The sequence below is a fragment of the Ochotona princeps genome, chromosome 6, assembly GCF_030435755.1.
Source record: "Ochotona princeps isolate mOchPri1 chromosome 6, mOchPri1.hap1, whole genome shotgun sequence".
In the NCBI taxonomy this organism is placed as follows: Eukaryota; Metazoa; Chordata; class Mammalia; order Lagomorpha; family Ochotonidae; genus Ochotona; species Ochotona princeps.
In genome coordinates, this window is record NC_080837.1 from 17,079,676 (window position 1) to 17,104,065 (window position 24,390).

At 44.3% G+C, this 24,390-nt stretch overlaps 1 protein-coding gene across 4 annotated transcripts in view; it reads right to left on the reverse strand.

Annotated features, from left to right (window-relative positions):
* The window catches only part of ZNF609 (zinc finger protein 609), a 203,032-nt gene that overhangs the window by 44,129 nt on the left and 134,513 nt on the right, over nt 1-24,390 (reverse strand). For all 4 annotated transcript variants that reach the window (XM_058665681.1, XM_058665680.1, XM_058665679.1 and 1 more), the window contains one exon: nt 21,199-21,424. In XM_058665681.1, the coding sequence (XP_058521664.1) occupies nt 21,199-21,424 (226 nt within the window). The remainder of the gene's footprint in view (nt 1-21,198; nt 21,425-24,390) is intronic.

Sequence of the window (24,390 nt, forward strand, 5' to 3'; positions counted from 1 at the left end):
AGCCACTGGTTCATTTCCCAAGTGCCTGCAATGGCTGGCCGGTGTGAGCCAATCAGAAGCCAGGAACCAGCAGCTTCTTCCGGGTCTCCCAAACAGGTGCGGGGTCCCAAAGCTTTGGGTTGTCCTCAACTGCCTTCCCAGGCCATAGGCAGAAAGGTGAATAGGAAGCAGAGCAGCTGGGATATGAATCACTGCCCATAAGGGATCCTGGTGAGTGCAAGATAAGGACTATAACCACTAGGCTACTGTGTTGGGCCCCTAAGGGATTCTTTTTTTTTTTTTAAAGATTTATTTTATTTTTATTTCAAAGTCAGATATACAGAGAGGAGGAGAAATAGAGAGGAAGTGGAGCTGCTGGGATTAGAACCGGCGACCATATGGGATCCTGGTGCGTTCAAGGCGAGGACCTTAGCCATTAGGCCATGCCACCAGGCCCTCCCCAAGGGATTCTTAAAGAAGCATAACAAATTTGGAAGCTTTACACTATTAGTTAATAAGACTTTAAAAATCTGTAGTTAGTAAGATGGGGTATTAACGGCTCAAGAATAGGTAAATGGACAAGTGTTGTGGCACAGCAGGCTGAGAGCGCCTTGGTAATGCCTGTGTCTCATACTGGAGAGCCTAGTTGGTGTCCCAGCTATCCCGTGCATCCAAACCAGCTTCTTGCTAATGCACTTGAGAATCAGCAAACGATAGCTAAATACTTCAGTTGCTGCCCCTGATGTGGAAGACCTGGTTGGAGTTCCTGGTTCCTGGGTTCAACCGTGATCTAGCCTTGGCTGTTGTGGGCATTTGGGAAGTGAACTAGTGCACAGAAGATCTCTTTCTCTGTCACTCAGCCTTTCAAATAGACAAATAAATCCTAAAGAAAAAAAATTATTCTAGGCACTGTTGTGTCATCATTCTGTATGAATGCTGATTGTAGTCCTGGCAGCTCCACTTACTGTCTGGTTTCCTGTTAATGTGTTGGAAAAGCAGAGCAAGATGATGCAAGCCCTTGGACTCCTGCCATCTGCATGGGAGACTCAGATGAAGTTTCTGGCCCCTGGTTTTGCCCTGATTCAACCCTGGCTATTGTGGCCATTTTTGAGGGGAGTGAAATAGTAGATGGGCGATCTCTGTCTCTCTCTTTCTGTAATTCTGCTTTTCAAATAAATAAATAAATAAAATTCTTTAAAACATATTTAAAAAAATAGGCAAACAGATGAGTAGAACATAAAAAAGTGCAGAAGCAAACCCACATACATTGCTTCAGTTATAACAACTGTGACAGTGCCAAGCAGTGGGGAAGAGGTGCCGGGACCATTAGACACCTACTGTGCCACAATGCTGGCCCCACAGGCAGCATTTCTGAAACAGCCTCAAAGTACAAATAACACAAATGCCGATCAACAACCAACCAAATAAATAGAATACATAAATAGAATGTCATAAAATAATAAAAATAAACAAAGCTCCATAACATGGAACAACACGGCTAAATCATTATGCATGATGTTGAGCCAGTCAACACAGAAAGTATACACTGTAATGATTCTATTTACATAAAGTTCAGAATGGGTAAGACTAATATATACTGTTAGCAATCTGGCTTGATCAACCTTGAGTGGGGCACTTAGCTATGGGAAAAGAGGAATAAAAGGGCCTTGGGATTTTGGTAATTTTTGTTTGTTTATGTGCTAGTTCCCACATGCTATTGGTTTACTTTGAAAATGACCTGCACACTTATGGTTCATGTACATGTTTCCATTATTTTTCAGTGAGACTTATTACCACAAAACAAAAGAAAACCTCCGAGTTTGTGACTCCTATAGATTAGTGGGAGAAGGGACAACAGAGCAGGCAGTGTGAAGATCAGCTGAGATGCTAACCAGCCTGGCCAGCCTCAGGGCAGATCCGTCTAGGACCTCCTGTAACAGCCCCTGGTGGGCAGGAGAGGGCTCCCCTTTCTTTATCACTTCTTTCTCCACGCTGATACCAGTAGATTCTACATGCTTCTAAGGAGTAAGAAAGGCTGGTAAATGGTAATATATACAGAGTTTCAAATAAACGGAAAGATCCGGGAAATTTTTCAAAATGTGCAGCTACAGAGAAGGCAAGATCTTCAATGAATTAGTCCAGGGTTAAATGTTTCATTTGATTATGAGTTCAATGGAGTTAGGTAGGAAATTATCTGACAGTAGTCTTCTTGGCTTTTTTTTTTTTTTTTTGAAGAAATCCTAAAGGGAAAACAGTACAACTTGGGGGAGGGGGAGCCACTCAGTTTCTCACTGCAGCTCTTTTGTCATATAGCTTGTTGCTATGGAGAAGGCTGTGAAGGCAGCAACTAAGGGAAATAAAGGATCTGGCAGGAGTAAGCCTAAGGATGGTGGATTAAACAAAAATTTCTTGAGCAATTAGCAAGTCCCAAGGCCTATAAATGACACACTTTCTGTATAGTTTCTAACCCCTACCCCTATGGAAGTACATGGGTTTGGTTTGCCACTATAATTTACCTCAAATACAGAGAAGCTTGAATGGGTCTAACAAAGCCGATGTCTGCCCGACAAAACACAAGGCGCTTCAGCAATGCTGCCTCACACCAGGAGGAATTAGCTCCCTACCCGTCCTATTCTGGGGAAATGATCTCTAGCTACTTGAATTATAAAGTTGATGTCCTAAGATTTCTTTGTTCTGTAAGGCCTGAGGGAGATGGGATAATGGGATCTCAAAAGAGGTAGAGACCAACCCCTTGCTTCCTTCAGTAGTAGTCAGAGAGCGTGAAAAACACACACACACACACAGAGAAACAGAGACAGAGTTAGTTTTCACTGACAGCATTAGGAGGCAGCAGCAACTCTAGTGGTGGCCGCCTGGGAGCAAAGTTTTGCTTTGAACTGGCCTGAAAGTACTGGTGTGAAAGAAAAGGCTAGATGCCAAGTCTGTTAATAGCTTCTGCCCATCACTGTTACAGCAGCTTTATCAACCAGGGCAGGGCCAGGACCTGTTTTTAGCAGTGTAGGCACTGAGACCATAGGGTTCAATCACATCTTTCAGTAGATCTTATCACTGACTAACAAAAACAATCTCCTTTTTGGTCCCATACAAATGATCACAGAATCATTTGCAAAGAAGGCCAGACCAATTTAAATGATCTACACAGGGCATGAAAATACCAAGGCTTTCAAATGTAGTCTTTCCTCTTGGAATCATACTTCAAAACTAATTAAGTTCGAGCAATGATTAGTTCTGGGTTATGTCAGAACTACATCTATTTTCTGAGTATCACTCATTTGCTTTTTATACTTAAGTATCAAGAACTAAAGGCTGGTATTAATAGCAAATGGGCCTGTGTTTGAGACCATTCAAGAGGATTTTGTTACTGAAGTATTCAGCCTCTCCTTTTGAAACAACCTTTACCTATCTACCTATCTGGCAAGCTCCCAGCACTGCAGTCCGCACTGCCTTTCCTGGGGGGGAAGGGAAAGGAAGGGAGAGAAGGGGAGAGTGCTCGAAAAAGGGGACTTCTCTCCTGGAGATCAGTCCACTTTGCAATTTACAAAATCAAACTCACACATTCCTGGGACTGAATTTTTTCCTTAAGGCTACAGGATTTAAATATGTGACAGTGGACAGATAATACAATCCACAAGGATATATAAACACTTCACTGCCCTAAAGCATCCCTGGGGAGTAAGCTGCTAGGTGGCAATAGTGTGTTAGCTGTTGTTTTGGGGGGGGGGGAGCTGGGAGAAACTAAGTATTGATTTCCCTAATGTTTCCTTTGTGTGGCTGCTGTTGCCATGTGGTGGTCTGTTGCTACGATTTGTGGTGCCAGACAATGGCTGCTAGGCTCTGTAGGACTGTGCTATTGGCAGAGCTGTTTCTGTGGGAGTCGGGCTAGTATGTAATTGGCCAAGCAGCGGAGAGTGCTTGGTCACTGTGCACCCTCTCTCTCCAGGTGAGTGCTGCCTGGGGCAGACTGAGGTGAAAGGGCATTAATTATAGACCATGAGAAAGAAAAACTAGTAGCTAAGTAACACCTTACTGCTCCAGTGCAAAATCTAAAATTATACATTTCATGGTTCACACACATATTATCCCTACATCAGAATCACACAGAATAAAACAAGGGTAACTACCAAGGTTACCATTTCCATGAAAGAAGATTAATGGACAGTCCCTTCCCTTTAGAGAGAAGGATAAAGACCCACAGTCGGCATCTGCAATCAGATGAGGATGAAGAATCACTGGGGCAGGTTCTCAGCGAAGCTACCACAGGCAAACTAACTTCCTGCTAGGCAAAACCACTGCCTATTACTCTGATAATGAGAAAACTGCAACCCACAGACCAAAGCACAGTGTTCAACCACAGCGTTTGAAGCAGGGCCAAATGTTCTCCGGGGTAACGGGCTAAAGTACACAGCCATCACCCTGGGTCTGTACAGATGTCAGCTACTTACGCCTCTCCCTCTTCATCCTCCCACAGAATCACCCTTCTTTCCACCTCCAAGTAGGCACACATACACACTACTCAAGTCATCACAGATGGGTAGGTAAATTAAATCAAATTTAAAAATTTAGTTCCTCAGCTCTATTTGTCACATCTCAGGTGCTCAATAATACACACTACCATTTTGGCAGGCTACCATTTTGAAGAAAGCACCTCCATCACAAAAGGTTCTAATGAGGAGTACAAATCTAACTTAAGCCCTTCTTTTTATAAATCAGAAATCGAAGGACAGGAGGCATTAAAAGACTTACTCAGCATCATGTGGCACCAAAGATACAATGTTTCCTGGAACCCAACTCTAGTTCAGATATTTGTATCATGCTACTGCACATTTATGGTAGTTTTATTCTTTGAAACAGCTATTTTTCAAACAATCGCAGATATTCCTAGATGTTAGAAAAGAAATGCATACTCCGAGGTAGAGACAGGGCTGTACAGCACTCCTCTGTTCGCTCTCACTCAGGATGGAAACAAGAGCCTTTCCCAACCAGATCATGTACACACCTCCTCATGTACACACCTCCCCACCCAAGTCTATATTACTCTCCCACCACAAATTGCTCCAGCAGGCTCCAAATCAAGGAGGAGTAGAGAACATCCACACCCTAGCCACAAAAGATCCCCTACAGTCACCTAGAGACAAACACATGCAGACAGATGCCAGAATAGCCTAGTTCCACATACACAGGACTCTCCTGGGGAATCAGTAGCCAGCAGCACCAGATTTGAGCAGTTTACGTGCAAAAGAACCAACTGCACCTGTACAGAACATGGAGCTGGGTACAAACTTAGTGGCCATGTATCAAGAAGAATGAGCCAGAGCCTGAGATACCACAGCCATACCTCCTCTCCAACCCTACAAAAACCCCTACTAACTCTAAAAACACCTGAAGGTTCTGTCCTTTTTTTTTAAGATTTATTTATTTTTATTAAAAAGTCAGATATACAGAGAGCTGGAGAGATAGAGAGGAAGATCTTCCCTCCAATGATTCATTCCCCAAGTGAGCGCAATGGAACCTCCCCCAGGTTCCCCAAAGCATTAGGCCGACCTTGACTGCCCGCCCAGACCACAAACAGGGAGCTGGATGGGAAGTGGAGCTGCCGGGATTAGAACCGGAGCCCATATGGGATCCCGGGGCATTCAAGGTGAGGACTTCAGCCACTAGGCCACGCCGCTGCCCACCCCCCTTTCTATAATCTCAAAAGATGTGGTGTTTGGTTTTTTAATTTTTAAAGCATGAATGCAAAATCTCATACTACTTACAGTCAATACATATAGCAAAGCACACAGGTTATAAAAATTATCATTTTTACTTATATGCCTTGAGCCTTGGGTTCATGGCACAATTTTATTAATCAAATATTTATTGATTTTTTAACGTAAAAATTGGGACTTGTTCTTAGAAAAATAAGACAATGTGTAAAATACAATTCCTCAGTATTAGTCTAATAAAGAAGACAAGACAGAGAATTCCTATGTGGAAACAAGTAAGAACAGGCTTAAAAGTTATGAAATTGGGACCTGGTGTGGTAAGCCTAGTGGCCAAAGTTCTCACCTTGCAAGTGCCAGAGTCCCATTACGGTGTCTGATGTCCCAGCTGCTCCACTTCCTATCCTACATCCTTTTTGTGGCCTGGGAGTTAAGCATGACTCAAAGCCTTGGGACCCTGCACTGTGTGGGAGACCTGGAAGAAGCTCCTGGCTTCAGATTGGCTCAGTTTTGGCCATTGTGGCCACCTGGGGAGTGAATCAGTGGACAGAAAATCGTTGTTTCTGCCTCTCCTCAGTGCGTATCTGCCTTTCCAACAAAAACAAATAAAACTTAAAAAAAAAAAAAAAAACTAAAAGGTTATGAAACTGCCTTTTAGTTTTTTTTTAAGTTTTGCAAGAAATATAAAGTATGAATATGTAATGGCTGAAGATGCCTGGAATTTGAAAAAGGGTTGAACAGATTTCCGGAAGTTAAACAGATGAAATCCAAAGAAACCTATGCTAGATGTATTATATATTATAATCAAACTGCTGAAAACAACAAAAATTTTGATAGCAACCAAAGGAAAAATGGTGTTCTGCATTGGAACAATGATTCAAACGACTGTTCTCACCAGAAACCAGAAACTAAAGTAAAAAGCATTTTGAAGGTGTTGAAAGAAACATACACCCAAAATTCGACAACCAGAAAAAATATCCTTTAGGAATGAAGAAGCTTTTCTTTATAGGGGTGGGCTTGGTGGCACAGCACATCAGGTTGCTGCTTGTGATACCAAAATTCCACATCAGAATGCTGGATTGTGTTACTCTATTTCCAGTCCAGCTCCTGCTAATGCACCCAAGTCCCTGTGTTCCTGCCACTGACATGGGAGATCAGAATGAAGTCCCTTGCTCCTGACTTCAGCCTGGCCCCAGACCTGGCTATTCAGTTACTTGGGGAGAAAGCCAGTGGAAGGAAGCACTCTGTCCCTGTTTCTCTCTACCTTTTAAATAAATAATTCATAAAAAAGAAGTTGTTAAAGGATGCACTTGAGGGAAACAACAGAGGGACTTTTGGAGCATCACAAAGGAAAAGCAATACAAAAGTTAAATATCTGGGGTGGGCCCGGCGCGATGACTTAGCAGCTAAAGTCCTTGCCTTGAACACACCGGGATCCCATATGGGCGCTGGTTCTAATCCCGGTGGCCCAACTTCCCATCCAGCTCCCTGCTTGTGGCCTGGGAGTGGGGGCAGTTGAGGACGGCCCAAAGCCTTGGGATCCTGCACCCGCGTGGGAGACCTGGAAGAGCTCCTGGCTCCTGGCTTTGGATCGGCGCAGTATCGGCCATTGCGGTCACTTGGGGAGTGAATCACCGGACGGAAGATCTTTCTCTCTGTCTCTCCTTCTCTCTGTGTATTTTACTTTGCAATAAAAATAAATCAATCTTTAAAAAAAAGTATCTGGGGTAAATGTAACGAATTAGTCCCTTGAAGTCTTTTATATAAATCTGACAGTTGAAAGGGTTAATTAACACTTTTTCCTGATGGGACCAGGTATAGTCGTCCAGGCATTTAGTCTAGTAATTGAGATGCCAATTAAGACACCTATGTCACTCACTCTGCCTGCAACTGGAATGCCTGCATTCACTGCCGGGCTCCAGCTCCTGTGTTTACCCTCCTGCTAATGTGCACCCCGAGAGGCAGTGCCAGTGGTTCAGCAATTGCTTTCCTGTCACCATCTGGGGAGACTCTCTTTGTATTGCAAATAAATAAAAACTTAAAAAAATTATTTTTGTGCTGGAGTTTTTGAAGCATTGGATAAAATATACAAGGCCAATTATTAGCAAACTTTTCAGTAGAAGACTAGATGGGTAAACGTTTTTTGCTTATAGGCCACATGGTCTCTATTACAACTACTCATCTATGCTACTAAAGCACAAAAGTGTCTGAAATTCACAAAACAAGTGTGGCTGTGTTCCAAGGAAACTTTACTTATGAGTAGTGAAATTTGAATTCTAAATAATTTCCATGCCTTACAAATATTCTTGTTTTAATTTGTTCAACTACTACAATCATTACTATTTTTAAAGATGTATTTATTTTGGTTGAGTCAGAATCACTGAGGGAAAGAAGAGACAGAGATGTTTGCCCGCTGGTTGCCAGATGGCTGTCACAGCAAAGTTGGGCTTGTCTGAAGACAGAAGCCAGGAGCTTCCTCCATGTATCCCATATGTGTACAGGGACCCAAAGACCTTAGCCATCCTCCACTGATTTCCCAGGCCATAAAAAAAAAAAAACAGGGTAGTTGAACCGCAAGTGGAGCAATTAGAATTTAAACCAGTGTCCATATTGGATGCAGGCACCACTTGATTTAAGGGAAGCTTAGGCCATTATGCCATGGCGTGACCTCACTTCCCCCAATCCTAATTTTAAGAGAAACTGCTTTAAAAACTACACAGAAGATGAAGGGTGAGTGATAACTAGGGAAGTTCTGAATACCTTAAACAGGTAGGATGACAATATATTGAAGAGAAATAGGAAGGAAAGAGGAACAGATTTTTCAGGAAAAAGATGGCTTTTCTTTCTTAGCCAATTTGAATTTCAGAAATCAGCTTAGCCTCTGGTGATGTTCAAATTAGCCATTTGGAATGGTGTTATGCAAAGGGTCATATGATAGATGAAGTTTTAGATATTGTTCAAACAAAGGAGACAGCTGAAGTCATAAACATATACAGAGAGCAATTTAAAAAGGAGGCTGCTGAAGGGAACAGCTTTGGAGTCACGATACATGAAGGCAATGCAGAACAGAAGACTCTGTTCACTGCTTCTTTATCCTCAGTAAGAGCCCTTATTTTGTAGGGGAAGCAATGTGGCCAATTAAAAAGCTCAATTACCTTGCCTTTCTTGCATATGGGGTAACAAATGAGATGTAAGCAATAGCTCTTCAAAAGAGAAAGCCTTGGGCCCGGAACGGTGGCCTAGCACCTAAAGTCCTCACCTTGAACTTGCCGAGATCCCATAAGGGCGCTGGTTCTAATCCTGGCAGTCCCACTTCCCATCAAGCTCCCTACTTGTGGCCTGGGAAAGCAATCAAGGATGGCCCAAAGCCTTGGGACCCTGCACCCATGTCGGAGACCTGGAGGAGGTTCCTGGCTCCTGGCTCCGGATCGGCACAGCACCAGTCATTGTGCTCACTTGGGGAGTGAATCATTGGATGGAAAATATTTCTCTGTCTCTCCTCCTCTCTGCATATAACTGACTTTGCAATAAAAATAAATAAATCTTTTAAAAAAATGAACAAAAGAGAAAGCCTCTATTCTCTTCCTCTGTTATTCTGCCTTTCAAATAAATAAACTTATGTAAAAAGGGGGGGGAGGGGCTGAGAGAGGAAGCTGTTGTTGAGTTGTAGCACCTTAAACTGTAATCTGTGACACTGGCATTCTATATGGACATCGATTTAAGTCCTGGCTTTTCCATTTCTGAGCCAGTTCTCTGCTAATGCATCTGGGAAAGCATTGGAAGACAGTCCAAGAGCTTGGGCCACTGCCACTCAAACGGGAGACCAGATAAAGCTCTTGGCTCCTGGCTTTGGCCCAGCTCTGGCTATTGAGGCTATTTGGGAGAGTGACCCCACACAAAGAAGAGCTTTCTCCTTCGCTCTCTAACTTTGCCTTTTAAATAAATCAAATAAGTCTTAAATGAAAGAGACACAGCCCAGCTGTGATTGCTGTGACCATTTCAACAGTGAGCCAGCAGACAGAAGATCTCTTTATCTCTGTATCTCCCTTTCTAATCCTGCCTTAACAACAACAACAAAAAAAGGCCCAGCACATTAACCTTGTGCTTGAAGTCCTCACCTCACGTGAGTCAGGATCCCATATGGGCGCCTGTTCTAATCCCGGCGCCCTGATTCCCATCCAGCTCCCTGTTCTCTGTCTCTTCTCCTTTCTGTATATCTGAAAGGATGGATAGGAGGATAGACAGAGAGGAGAAGAGACAGAGAGGAAGATCTTCCATCCAGTGGCTCACTCCCGAAGTAATGGCCAGAGCTGAGCCAATTCAAAGTTATCATGGCGGGCCCAAAAATAAATCTTGAAAAAAAAAAAAAAAAGATGAGTGACAGATGCTTCGTTTCCTTTTTCTTTTTCTTCTTTTTTTTTTTTTAAGGTCAACTAGCCTATAATTGCTCAGCCTGTGTAGTTACTGGTCAGGCTCCCTATTGGCTTTTTTTTTTTTTTTAAAGATTTATTATTATTGGAAAGCCGGATATACAGAGAGGAGGAGAGACAGAGAGGAAGATCTTCAGTCCGATGTTTCACTCCCCAAGTGAGCTGCAACGGGCCGGTGCTGCGCCAATCCGATGCCGGGAACCAGGAACCTCTTCCAGGTCTCCCACACGGGTGCAGGGTCCCAAAGCTTTGGGCCGTCCTCAACTGCTTTCCCAGGCCACAAGCAGGGAGCTGGATGGGAAGTGGAGCTGCCGGGATTAGAATCGGCACCCATATGGGATCCCGGTGCGTTCAAGCCGAGGACTTTAGGTGCTAGGCCATGCCGCCAGACCCTCGTTTCCTTTTTCCATCATTCTTTTTTCAAGCCCAGAAAGTAAACATAATGACTGCAAACTAAGTAGTTGTTTTGTAACAAAGAAGTAACTTTAAGGAGATCAGTATATATTTGAAAAACAGAGTTGCATAGAGAGAGAGGGAGAAAGAGAAAGACCTTACATTTGCTGGTTCATTCCTGAAATGTTCACAACAGCCAGAGCTGGGCCAAAACCAGGAGTGTTGTCTGGATCTGCCTTGCGGGTACAGGATGTGAGCTTCCACTGCTTTCCCAAACGCATCAGCTAGGAGAGCTGGAACTCTAACCAGTGCTCAGATGGGATGCCTGCTAAATGGGGCAGCTTCATGCGCTTTGCCACAGTGTTGGTCCCAGAAGCCTAGTACACCGAAACCATCATATCAACCATAAAGCACTTATTTCTCCCAAGTTTCTTATATTAAATCATTACTATAATTAATTTTTTTTTTTTTTTTTAGTTTCAGTTTTGGTTTATTTATCTGAATGAGAAATAGAGAGGGGGAGAGACACACAAAGAGATCTTCCCCCTGCTGGTTCACTCCATAGATGGCTGCAATAACTAGGGCTGATCCAGGCTGAAGCCAGGAAGTTAGTGCTTCAGCTCGGTCTCTCAGGTGGGTAGCAGGGGCCCAAACACTGGGGCTATCTTTTGCTTCAGCTTTTCCTAGGTCATAAGCACATGGCTAGATGGGAAGGAGAGTAGCTAGAACTCGAACCAGTGCCCAAATGGGATGCTGGCACTGGGGGTAGCAGTTTTACCACCTATGCCACAAAACCAGCCCCAAATGCCAGTCTAAATTCAATGTTGGGCCCGGCGGCATGGCCTAGCAGCTAAAGTCCTTGCCTTGAATGTGCCAAAACCCATATGGGCACCAGTTCTAGTCCAGGCAGTTCCACTTCCCATCCAGCTCCCTGCCTGTAGCCTGGGAATGAAGTTGAGGATGGCTCAAAGCTTTGGGACCCTGCACCCAAGTGGGAGACCCAGAAGAAGTTCCTGGATCCTGGCCTCGGACTGGCGCAGCACTGGCCGTTGTGGTCACTTGGGGAGTGAAACATTGGACTGAAGATCTTCCTCTCTGTGTCTCCTCCTCTTTCTATATATCTGACTTTGTAATAAAAATAAAATAAATTTTTAAGAAAAAAAAAAAAAGATTTGTTGATATGAAAAGCAGAATTACCCCCAGCTGTAGGTTGCCTTGCACCTAGTTTAAGTGTTACAGTGCTAGGAGAAAAGGAGTCAGTAGCTGGCAGGCATTCTGAACATGGTTAACATCAAACTTGTCTTAACTATACCAGTATGTCAGCATGGTTGCTAAGTGCGGAAGGTAGGACAGGCCAGTCTGGAACACAACACTCCAGCCTCTAGACTGGGGCCTGCAGATTCCCTAGAAAGACAATCTGGGCAGGTTTGGAGTGAAGGCCACTGAGGGCATTTCAGAGGGAGGAGTGACTTCTGGGGTCTTCTGTGGACTGAGCCATTGCACTTGCAGGTAGGCGAGGGAGCTGAGATGGGGTGGTTTAGAGAGGGAAACTTGCAGGGCATATCAAGGTCAAGCCAAGGCATCTGCCCATGTGGGAGACCTGGGCTGAGCTGGGCATTGCCCATAGCCTGTGGGCACGTATGGAGCTGGAGAGCATGCCTGGCTGGGCTAGGCCACAGTATCCAGCTGCAAGTGTCAGACAGCTGGTGGGCCACAGTAGACTGGCCTGCAGCATCCACTAGAATGTGAAATAACTAGATTTGGAGGGACTTGTGCGTTTACCTCTGTGTGACTGTAGCACTGGCACGTTGTGTGGAGAGGGGTGGTGATGGGCCAAAGCCAGGCTGGACCAAAGAACTTACCTGACAGGAATCCATCTGACACTTGAGGGAACTGGGGCTGGGAGGAGGCTGGGCAGGGTCAAACTGCATCACCCACTAGCACATGCAAGGTTGGGACTGAGAGCAGACTGTAACAAGCAGGGCCACTGTACCCATCAGTATGTGTGAGATCTGGGACTGGGAGAAAGCCTGGTAGGTGGACTTGAGAAACTCCCATACTAGGCCACAGCTCCAACTGGGGAGCACAAGAGACTGGGTTGGGAGAGGGATAGGCTACAACACTGGCTGGCATGCATCACAGCCAGGACAGGGTTTTGGCAATGCACAGTTAGTGTAGGCTGCAAAACCTACCAGCAAGCGCAAGACCTAGAGCTGGGAGGGGAATGCAGGGAGTCTCCTGCTGGGTTGGTTACAACTCCCACTGGTGAATGTGAAATCTGGAGCTGTGGTTGGACATGGCTGGGCAAGGCTGTACCACCCAGTGGCTTGCATGTGGGCTAGGTCTTGGAGTGGGCCAAACTGGGCTGGGTTCTAGTACCTGCTGGTGCTTGTGAGACTCAGAATGGGTGTTAGATAGGCCAGGCTTGGCCACGGCACCTGCCAGGTCACACAGAAGCTGGGTATTGGGGTGGGCCAGACTGGGCTAGGCTGAGCACCCACTGGTGAGAACCAAAATGAGTGCAAGTCAATTGGGTTGGCCGTAGTACCCACAGGTGAGGCACCAGGACTGGGGCCCAGCCATGTCAGTCTGGGCAGCAGCACTCACTGGCACACATGAGATACATTTATTTGAGTGGGCCTGGTGGGACAACTTGGGGAATCCTCTGCCAGGCCTTATGTGCCACTGGTGAGCACAAGAGCCAGAGCTGGAGGCAGGCAAGGTCAGGCTAGGTTGCAGCATCCATTAGCCCACATATGGGCCAGGCTACAGGACACACTGGCATGACAAAGAGCCATGAAGGTGTGCAGGCCAGCTTAGGTTGGACTGCAACATCCACTAATTCAAATGAGGGCTGGTGCTGGGAGTGACTGAGGCTAGGTTGTTGTAGTTACTATGAGTGCTGGATTGGGGGCAGGCCAAGCTGACCCAGACTATAGCACCTGCTAGTAAATGAGACTAGTGATGGGCCTTCTCAGACTGGGCTACAGCAGAGGCTGACATACACAAAACATAGTGCTGGGAGCAGGCCTAGTAGGGAACGGTCTGGGACTTCCCTGCTGGGCCAAGACTTCCATGGGTGAGTATGAGAGCTGGGACTGGGGGCAGGCCAGGCTGAACCAGACCAACTGAGTTAGGCCACAGCACCAGCTGGTAAATGTCAGGACTGTGTGAATGTCAAGCTGGACTGCATTACCCTCAGAAAGCACAGGATATGGGGCTAGGATAATAACTGGCAGGGGAATTGTGGGCACTCTCTTGCTAGGACGTACCTACTACTGATAAATCCAAAAACCACAGCTGGGGAGGGCCAGCCTGGACAAGCAGGTGGCATCTATCAGCATAACTTGAGAGCCAGGTCTGGGCATGAGACAGACTGAGCTAGCCACAGCACCGACAGGTGTGCACAAGAGCCATTCTTATTTATTTTTATTGGAAAGGCGGATATACAGGGAGGAAGAGAGGCAGAGAGGAAGATCTTCCGTCCAATGGTTCACTCCCCAAGCGGCCGCAATGGCTGGATCTGAGCCAATCTGAAGCCAGGAGCTGGGAGCTCTTCCAGGTCTCCAATGCGGGTGTAGGGTCCCAAGGATTTGGGCTGTTCTTGGCTGCTTTTCCAGGCCACAAGCAGGGAGCTGAATGGGAAGCAGGGCCACCGGGATTACAATTGGCGCCCATATGGGATCCCAGCGCGTGCAAGGTGAGGACTTTAACCACTACACTATCGCGCTAGGCCCGAACCTATTCATTTTTTCTTTTTTTGTTTTTTAAAGATTTTATTATTATTATTGGAAAGCCAGATATACAGAGAGGAGGAGAGACAGAGAGGAAGATCTTCCATCCGATGGTTCACTCCCCAAGTGATCTGCAACAGCCGGTGCTGTGCCGATCCCAAGCCGGGAACCTGGAACCTCTTCCAGGTCTCCCACACAGGTGCAGGGTCCCAAAGCTTTGGGCCGTCCTCTCCTGCTTTCCCAGGCCACAAGCAGGGAGCTGGATGGGAAGTGGAGCTGCTGGGATTAGAACCGGCGCCCATATGGGATCCCGGGGCTTTCAAGGCGAGGACTTTAGCCGCTAGGCCACACCGCCGGGCCCGAACCTATTCATTTTCAAGTTGCCATAGTCAATTACTATTACATTCATGTTGACTCCATGATTTAAGTCATGGATCTTTATAATGTAAGAGTGGATAAGCTAACTGGTCACTTAGTTCAACTCTACTTCAGAGAGGAAGTAACTAAGGCCCAGAGGAATTAAGGAATTTGGCCAAGACCACAATGACAGTGGCAAAACACAGAAATCTTCTGAATTTCTTTTCATTGCTCCTTTCAGTATACCACAATTTCCTCCATAAAGCACATTTGCCAAAGTAAACTATATTACTGTTGTTGGCCTTTGGCTGTCCAAAAGAGAAACTACAGCATATTTTGGAGTTCCTTGCTTTTCTTAAAAATAACATGGATACCAGTAAGTCATTTTGCTCAGTAAAAGCATGTGGCCTGCTTTAAAGCTTCTTACACATGGGGCTAGAACCCTGGGTTAAGCTGAAGCCTTCTAAATCTCGAACAGACTTTGCTAGAGCTGTTTTGATTTGAAATGAAGTCAGATAATGAAATCAGGTAAAATCAGACTCTTGTATAAACACTGAGAATAAATCCCCCTAAAAAACAAAACAAACAAAATCCCACAAGGAAAACATTCCAAGTTGTACTTGAGTCTTAACAGTCCCAAGGAGAAACCTAGTCAAGAAGGATCTTTGCAGTGCTGGCTGAATTATAAGCAGCCTAAAACGAGATGGAATCTATAGAATTTCAAAATGCCTCCAAGCAAGCTTTAAAGTGATGATAGGGAGAAAGGAGGAAAGCAGGACAGAAAGGCAAAGAAACCAAGAATAATTGACTCCATGACCCTCACATAGCTGTTTCTGAGTCCCTCTACAGGGACTGTGAATCTTCCACTTCTATCAGACACCAGGCATTCATGGCTTCTTTTTAAGCTAGGAGCGTTTCTAATTGAACATAGTAGTTTTCCGGGCAAAGAGATAGAAGTATAAAAAATCCAGTGGCAAACAAAAAGCCTAGAGGCTTGGAAGAATAGTTAAGTATGTGCACTGTACTTATGGATTATTAACTTGAGGACAAATTCAATACTTTATATCCTATAGATCTAGAATGATTTTTAAAGGAAATTTCATTGCCTCAGATGAAAAAGAATGTGAACCAACTCTGATTCTAATTCAGATTTTTGCCAAATGATAGTTCAGGTGAAAGGGGTGGCCTGAAAGAAAACTGCGACATTGCTGAATTCTCTTTCTACTGAAAAGAAGAAACAAAGAAACAGAGGAACAAGAAGGAAGAGAGACAGAGAGAGGGAAAGAAGGAGAAAGAGAGTGAGGAAGGAAGAAAAAAATGAAGAGGTATTAAATCTTTTTTTTTTTTTTTTAAAGATTTTATTATTGGAAAGCCAGATATACAGAGAGCAGAGACAGAGAGGAAGATCTTCCATCCAATGTTTCACTCCCCAAGTGAGCCGCAACGGGCCGGTGCTGCGCCAATCCGAAGCCGGGAACCAGGAACCTCTTCCTCCAGGTCTCCCACGCGGGTGCAGGGTCCCAAGCTTTGGGCCGTCCTCTCCTGCTTTCCCAGGCCACAAGCAGGGAGCTGGACGGGAAGTGGAGCTTCCGGGATTAGAACCGGCGCCCATATGGGATCCCGGGGCTTTCAAGGTGAAGACTTTAGCCGCGAGGCCATGCCGCTGGGCCCAGAGGTATTAAATCTTAAAACATCATAAGTGAGAAAATTTGTGATCAAAAGTAGAACTAAAAATCTTACAGAGAGATCAGAATGATCTCAGACTTGATGAAAGCAGTGTAAGTTTAAGTAGTTTTTGGCAAATATTTTGACATGATTCCTAACTTCAAAGCAGCACTTCAGTATCTGATAGAGACAGGCTCACATTAACAGAGACTTAGAAATAACAATGGTGTGGATATGAGTATTCACTTATTTAAACATATTTTCTTGGCCCGGTGCAACGGCTACATTGGCAAAATCTTCACCTTGCAAGCACTGGGATCCCAAATGGGTACAAGTTCATGTCCAGGTCATTCCACTTTCCATTCAGCTCCCATTGTTTATGACCAGGGAAAGCGGCAGAGGGGAGCCCAAAGTCTTGGGAACCTGCATCAGTGTGGGAGACCTGGAAAAAGCTCCTGGCTTTGGGTTGACTCAATTTAGTTCCAGTCGTTGTGGCCATTTGGGGAGTGAAATAGTGGATGAACATCATTCTCTCTGTGTCTGCTTCTCTCTGTAAATCTGATCATCCTTTCCAATAAAAATAAACAAATGAACATTCTTTCTGAGAACCTACCATAGGGGTTAGGTGTTAAATGCTAGAGACATAATACTGAACAAAACAGTTCCTCTTTTATAGGGCTTCTTAGAACAGTGGAAGAGAAAGATATCAATAAGAAAAAAATCATATAATCATAAACAAATGACAATCTATAATAAATACTGTGAAATAGCATATGTTAACAGTGCATAACAGGGGAAATGGGTATTGGACTGCCAATGACAACCTGAGGACCAAAAAGCCTTTCAAACAAATGATATGCAAAAAATAAACATATAAGTAAAATGAATTTGTGTTAACACGCTCTTGGCAGGAAAGGAAATTAGGTATTCGCTGTCCTTAGGAAACTTAAGGGTGAGCCTCACTGCTGAGACGTTTTTGTCAGGTTCATGTAAATGAAACACATCTTGCCTTGGGAGAAAAGTCAGCATTGCAAAGATGAATAGAAAAGACTGACAGGAAGACTGGTACACTCTGTCTTCAGTATGGTGACACCAAGGACCCTGAGGGTTGCTTGGTGGTAGAAACAGGGCCCAGATATTTTTGTCATTCTGGCAAAATCTGTAGCTGTTTAAATGCTTGGCCATAGGCAGATGACATTTAAAAATATTTTTTTTTAATTTCTTTGCTAACTTTGATTTTATTTGAAAGACAGATAGACAGAAACAGGGACACAGAAAAATCTTCCACCTGTTGATTCTAGTCCTATATACCAGCACAGCTGAGGCTGGGTTGGGCTGAAGCCAAAAGCCTGAAGTTAAATGTGGGTCTCTTAGGTAGGAAACAGGGACCCAAGTGTATCACACATCACCTGCTGCCTCCCAGGCATGCATTAGCAAGAAGCTGGGATTGAAAGCAGAAGATGTACTTGAAACCACACACTCTAACATGGGATGCAGGGATCTCAAGTGCCATCTTAATTGTTACATCAAACTTCTGCCTCAACATACAAAGAATTAATCTACATTTTATAGGTAGGTAGGCAAGCAGGAGGACAGAGAAACAGAGACCTCCCATCTGCTGCTTTATTCCTCAAAAGCCCACAATAGCTGAATTTGGGGGAGGCTGAACCCAAGAGCAGGGAATGCTATCCAGGTATCTCACGTGAGTGGCAGGAAGCAAATTTGAATCATCACCTCCAGTGTTCTAGAGAATACATTAATCAGACCCTGGAATAGGAAACAGAGCTGGGAAGCTGGAATAGGAAACAGAGCTGGGAAGCTAATCTACTTTGACACTGAATATGGGCATCCAAAGTGATGTTTTAACCATGTGACAAACACTTGCCCTGATATATATATTTTTTAAAGATTTATTTATTTATTTGGAAGTCACATTTACAGAGAGAAGAGAGACAAAGAGAAAGATCTTTCATCTGCAGGTTTACTTCCCAAGTGGCCGTAACGGCACAGCTGTGCCAATCCGAAGCCAGGAGCCAGGAGCCTCTTCCAGGTCTCCCATGCAGGTGTGGGGTCCCAAGGTTTGGTGCCATCCTCAACTGCTTTCCCAAGCCACAAGCACAGAGCTGGAAGGGAAGTGGAGCAACTGGGATATGAGCTGGCACCCATATGGGATACTGGCCCATGTAAGGCAAGGATTTTAACCACTAGGCTATCATGCCAGGCATGACATTTTAAAACTCAGACAGCCATTCTGTGATTTCTGTATTTCACAAGAGGTCTTCAAAATGTTTATGGCACATAAATATTAAGAGAAAAAAACCATACATGGTTTTAAAATTTTTTATAGAAAAACAAACATCTTTTAATGCTATTTTCCTTGAAAAAAATTTTAATTGGAAAATCAGATATACAGAGAGCAGCAGAGACAGATAGATCTTGTCTACTGATTCACTCTCTCAGCGGCTGCAATGAGCAGAGTGGAACCAATCCAAAGCCAGAAGCCAGGAGCCTCTTCCAGGTGTCCCACGTCAATGCTTTCCCAGACCATAAGCAGTTCACAAGACTACTGTGCTGGGCCCTTCTTGAACTTCTTGAAGCACTCTCATACTACATATCCACTAAATTTCTTTTTAAAGGGATTTATTTATTTATTTATTTATTTATTTGAAATGCAAAGTGACAGAGAAAGGAGAAGCAGGGAGAAAGAAATCTTCCATCTGTTGCTTTACTCCCCAAATGGCTACAACAGTCAAGGGTAGTCTATGTCAAAGCCAGAAGCCTAGAACTCCAGTTGAGTCTCCTACATAGAGAATCATCTGCTGCCTTCCAAGAAGTTAGGATTGGAAATGGAGCAGCCGAGACACGAACATGTGTCCAGCGTGGCAAGAGGTGGTTTAACTTGCTGCAGCACCACACTCAACCTTTTGAATCAAAATTTCTTGTTACATTAGTGACATCAGTTTCTAACATGATAATTTCTTTGCCTGTATTATGGTCTCAGGTATACAATAAAATCTTCTCAGCAGCATCACTTCAAAAGGTGAAGAGTTATTATCTTCCCAATGTTGACAACCAAGAACACAGGGTTCTTGTCACATATCAGCACCTATTGCATGGTGGAATTTAAATAATGAACATAACTATTACCTATATAGAGATATACATATACATACTCATAGGGAGACAGACTTGTATTAAAGTACTAGGATGAAATGCCTGAATGTCCATAGACTGACTGACAACACAGCTTTGTGATGTCAGAGATGATTAGCTGTGCCCCTGCAGGCCTCTAAATCCTGCGTGAGCATGCTTTAACAGTCTGATTATGATAAAGAGATACAAAGAGACTAAGATTCAGCCTTTCTAGCCATAACATTTATCTATGCATATAATAAGAACCTGGATTATTCCTTTTTAAAAACCTGTCTTTTGAGAGAGAGAAAGAAAAAAGGTTTCCTATTGTTGGCTCAGTCCTTGGATGCCTACAATGGCCAGAGCTAAAGCTCGGACCTAAACCAGGCCTTCCAGTAGGTGGTAGTGACAGGTCTATTTGAGACCTCAGTGCTGCCTCTTACAGTCTGCAGTCCTAGGAAGAAGCAGCCAGGAGCCAGAACTGGGTATAAAACCCAAGCGCTCCGATGTGAGACACAGAAACCTTCACTGCCAGGCTAAACACCCAACCTGGACTGAATGGTTAAAATCACATTATTGCCAGATATCACCAAGGGATCTGAAATATCTGGTTAAGTATCCCTGTACTTAAATTCTGTGCCTTTTTTTTTTCTCTCCATGTTTATTAATTTCTAAAATAGAAGAGATTCTGTTTTTAGGGGCAAATAGAATATGCAAGAAGTCTGGATATTAGCCTTGGGCAGCAGCAGCCTACAGTGAGCCAACTACTCAGTGGATGCCTGAACACAAGACCATGTAAACATTTCTGTGTTGACTAGGCCTATAAAATCTGTACCAAGTGCCAGATGCATGAAGTGGTGTAGGTGACTGGGCAATAAGGCAAGCAGTGGGAGGATGGAGCAGGCTACCCTTCCAGGTGTTAGAAAAGGCAAGAGCAGCATAATGAGCCAACATGAAGTCAATTTAAGAGTGTTCTCATGCCTGGCTCAGTAGCCTACCGGTTAAAGTCCTCGCCTTGAACGCACCAGGATCCCATATGGGCACCAACTCTAATCCCGGCAGCTCCACTTCCCATCCAGCTCCCTCCTTCTGGCCTGGGAAAGCAGTTGAGGACGGCCCAAAGCCTTGGGTTCCTGCACCCACTTGGGAGACCCGGAAGAAGCTCCTGGCTCCTGGCTCCTGATTGGCTCAGCTCTGGCCGTTGCAGCTGCTAGAGGAGTGAATCAACCGGTGGAAGAACTTCCTCTCTGTCTCTCCTCCTCTCTGTATATTTGATTTTCCAATAAAAATAAAATCTTAAAAAAAAAAAACAGTAAAATGGCAATAGTTGACACTCATCCGAGAACTATTATTCCTTTCCAAACAAAAAAGGTTTCTGTTCTCCATCTTCTCAATTCCCTTAGCTGCCCTTTTGCTAATTTTTTTTGACCATGTACCCACATTTTATCTGTAGTCTAAGTTTCCCATAAAAAAATGAGAGCATAAGTATGGAGAATGTGGGCACAGTTGGAATTAATCTGGATAGTGCCTATTAAATAACTCAAGTTAGAAGCAACAATGTTAAATAATTATAAATGGGAGAAAATTAACCTAAAAAAAACCCTCTAGAAGGCATTGGTAACCTCTAGAAGGTTTTGCTGTTATCTTCTGTGTGGGTATCCCCAGCAGCTTGTAAATCCCTGAGATGCTTCACAAATACTTAGCAGTATTTACAATAGTAAGCTCCTTTCAGTTACTCAGCAGAAGCAGGTTGAAAAGGAAAGGGAAGCCATACAAAGTCCTTACCATCTTCCGTTTCTTGCCACACTATGCCTTCAAGGTTGACACTGGTTCCAGGTTCGCAGGGGCCCAAGCACTCGGGCTCTGTGGCTAGAGCCACATCACATGTATTGACTCCAACTGATCGGGTACGAACCATGATCTGCTCACAGGGAGATGATATGTCATTATTGACAACTGGCACCAAAAGGTGGAGTGGTAGCACCGCTGGTGTGGAGACAGGGGACTCCATCTGTGGGGGAACAGAAAGCAGTAGCTAAGTTGCAGGAAGAACATTTAGAGGAAACACTTTTTCTGTATTTAATCTAGTTTTATATCCCTTCCTGCCAGAGTACCAAGAACTCTAAATACAAGACCTTTGTCTTTTCTTTCAAGTTCTAGCTCATGATCCTACTGCAGATCTAGTGGTTTAATTGAGAGCACCCTATGATAGGAGAAGTTTTATTTCTTGTTAATGATCTCCTTCACAAGGTACGCTTAGCTAAAACTGTTGAGTTCTCTTTTTCCTACTCATTAAAAAAAAAACTCTAATGGGCCCGGCGGCGTGGCTTAGCAGCTAAAGTCCTCGCCTTGAACGCGCCAGGATCCCATATGGGCGCCGGTTCTTATCCCGGAAGCTCCACTTCCCGTCCAGCTCCCTGCTTGTGGCCTGGGAAAGCAGTCGAGGACGGCCCAAAGCTTTGGGACCCTGCACCCGTGTGGGAGACCTGGAAGAGGCTCCTGGTTCCCGGCTTCGGACTGGCGCAGCACCGGCCTGTTGCGGCTCACTTGGGGAGTGAAACATTGGATGGAATACCTTCCTCTCTGTCTCTCCTCCTCTCTGTATATCCGGCTTTCCAATAATAATAAATCTTTAAAAAAAAAACTCTAATGAAACTAAATCAGAGCCAGATTTCATTAGTAATAGGACACAGACTGACAAGACATTTAACATGGGAACACATGAGCCCGGCACAGTGGCCTAGTGGCTAAAATCCTCGCCTTGAACGCACTGGAATGCCATATGGGGGCCGGTTCTAATCCCGGCAGCTCCGCTTCCCATCCAGCTCCTTGCTTGTGGCCTGGGAAAGCAGCCAAGGACAGCCCAATGCCTTGGGACCCTGCACCTGTGTGGGAGACCAGGAAGAATTTCCTGGCTCCTGGCTTTGGATAGGCACAGCATTGGCCATTGCGGTCACTTGGAGAGTGAACCATCGGACAGAAGAACTTCCTCTCTGTCTCTCCTCTTCTCTGTATATCTGATTTTGCAATACAAATAAATCTTAAAAAAAAAAAAAAAAAAAGATGGGAACACTGAGGTGGAAGATCTTTCCTCATCTGACATTGCAGGCACTAGCTCAACCCATTGTGTTACAGTAGGGCCCCAAATAAATCTTTTTTTCTCCCCTAATTATTATTAAAGAAAAGGCTTAGCTCCTAAGGCATGTCCTATGACCACCACCGTGTTTCTTACCAATTTAACATTCAACGAATGGCACATCAGTCAGGAAACACTTAGGTTTAGGAATACCATAATTCCAAATGACCCTAGGAGCTTCAATAACTCTTTAGCTAGAAAGAAATTTACTTAGAAGCTAGTTAAATGTGAGTTGGGAATAGCCTGTTGGGGGTTTCTAACACTCAGATTTTAAGGGTAGAACAGACTTAACAAGAACAGAATGTTAATATGACCCTAATATCAAGTTTATCTATAACAGAATAGCCAATTCACAACAACCCACAATATTCTGAAGATGTAAGATTATGCACACATGCACAGAAAGTCAAATACCAGTCATCTACTTCTAAATTAGATCCTCTGAACAGTGTAACTACTTAAGTTCTAAGAACCTAGAGGTAATATCAAACTCATAATGTAGAGTTATGATAGCAACTCATTAAATTAGGATTTATCAGGTTGACAAAGTGCCAACTATTGAACAAACTTACAGTGCCCAAATCCTAATTGGGCATATACAAATGCAGTTAAGATACACACTAACCAATTTCCTCAAAAGATTATGACAATGATTAGCAGATATAGAAAATGAGAGTCATGAATTAGTAGCTGTTTCTCCTTGTAAGACTTTTCAGCCCAGCTGAAAAATAGTCCTTGAATAGAGACATTCAGAAAGGCACTCACACCTTCCTACTCTAAGCTGCTGGACAGTTCTGCAATAAAACTGTGGTTTAGGGATAATTTACTGCATGACCACAACTCTATCTACAATCCATCTTCCCTCTCCAACACACACACACACACACACACACACACACACACACACACACACAATCATCTTGGCCTTGAAAAGTAGTCTAGAAGCCAAGGTCTGGATAGTGCATCTTTGCAGTTGGCTCTGTCTTCTTGGCTTAGAAAGACACCGCTATTTGCAGATCATCACTGCCACAGATCATGGGATGCTCATACACTGAGTTGATTAAGAGTAGGTAAAACATCCTCACTCATTCACTCTGCACTTCCCTAACAATTTCTTCATCAAATGAAATAGAAATTTGTGTACTGGAACTTCTACATTTATGGTAAATGACAAAGAAAATGTTTTGGTATTATGAAAATTAGGTATTTACGATTCAATTTGACAATTAATCCTTGCAGTGTGGTAGGTCCTGGGAAGGCCCTTTAAAATGTCTATAACTAGATCTGAAGGTAAGAAACAATACAGAGAAAGTAAACTGGAACCTTACTCCTACTACTCTGTAGTGCTAGAATCTGGCTCTAATCCACAGGCACTTCAGGAGTGCTATATAAGGGGGCTGATGTTTGTGCAATGGTTAGAAGGCTGCTTGGGATACCTGTTGGGAGCACTGCATGTGTGCCTTAAGATGGCGCTGAGACCTCTCCTCCCCCACCCCCCAGCTTGGCGGTACACAGGTTTCAGGAAGTGCCTTCTGATTGGCTCGTAGCTGCTACGTGTGATCAGAGCTATGATTGGCGTGCCTGCTGCGTGCATCAGTGACCTTTAAGCTGATTGGACTAGGATTGTATTTAGCGGTGGGGGTTCCAGAAAGGGAGAGGACAGGAAGAAGAAGACGGAGACGGAGATGGACGGACGGACTGAGACGGAGGACAGGGTACAACTGGGACGGATGGACGCATGGACAGAAGACGACTAGGGGCGACATGGAGACTGGGGAATGAAGCAGAGAGAAACAGAAGAAAAACGGGAGGTAGTAGAAGTTAAGTCGACCGGCTGGGAA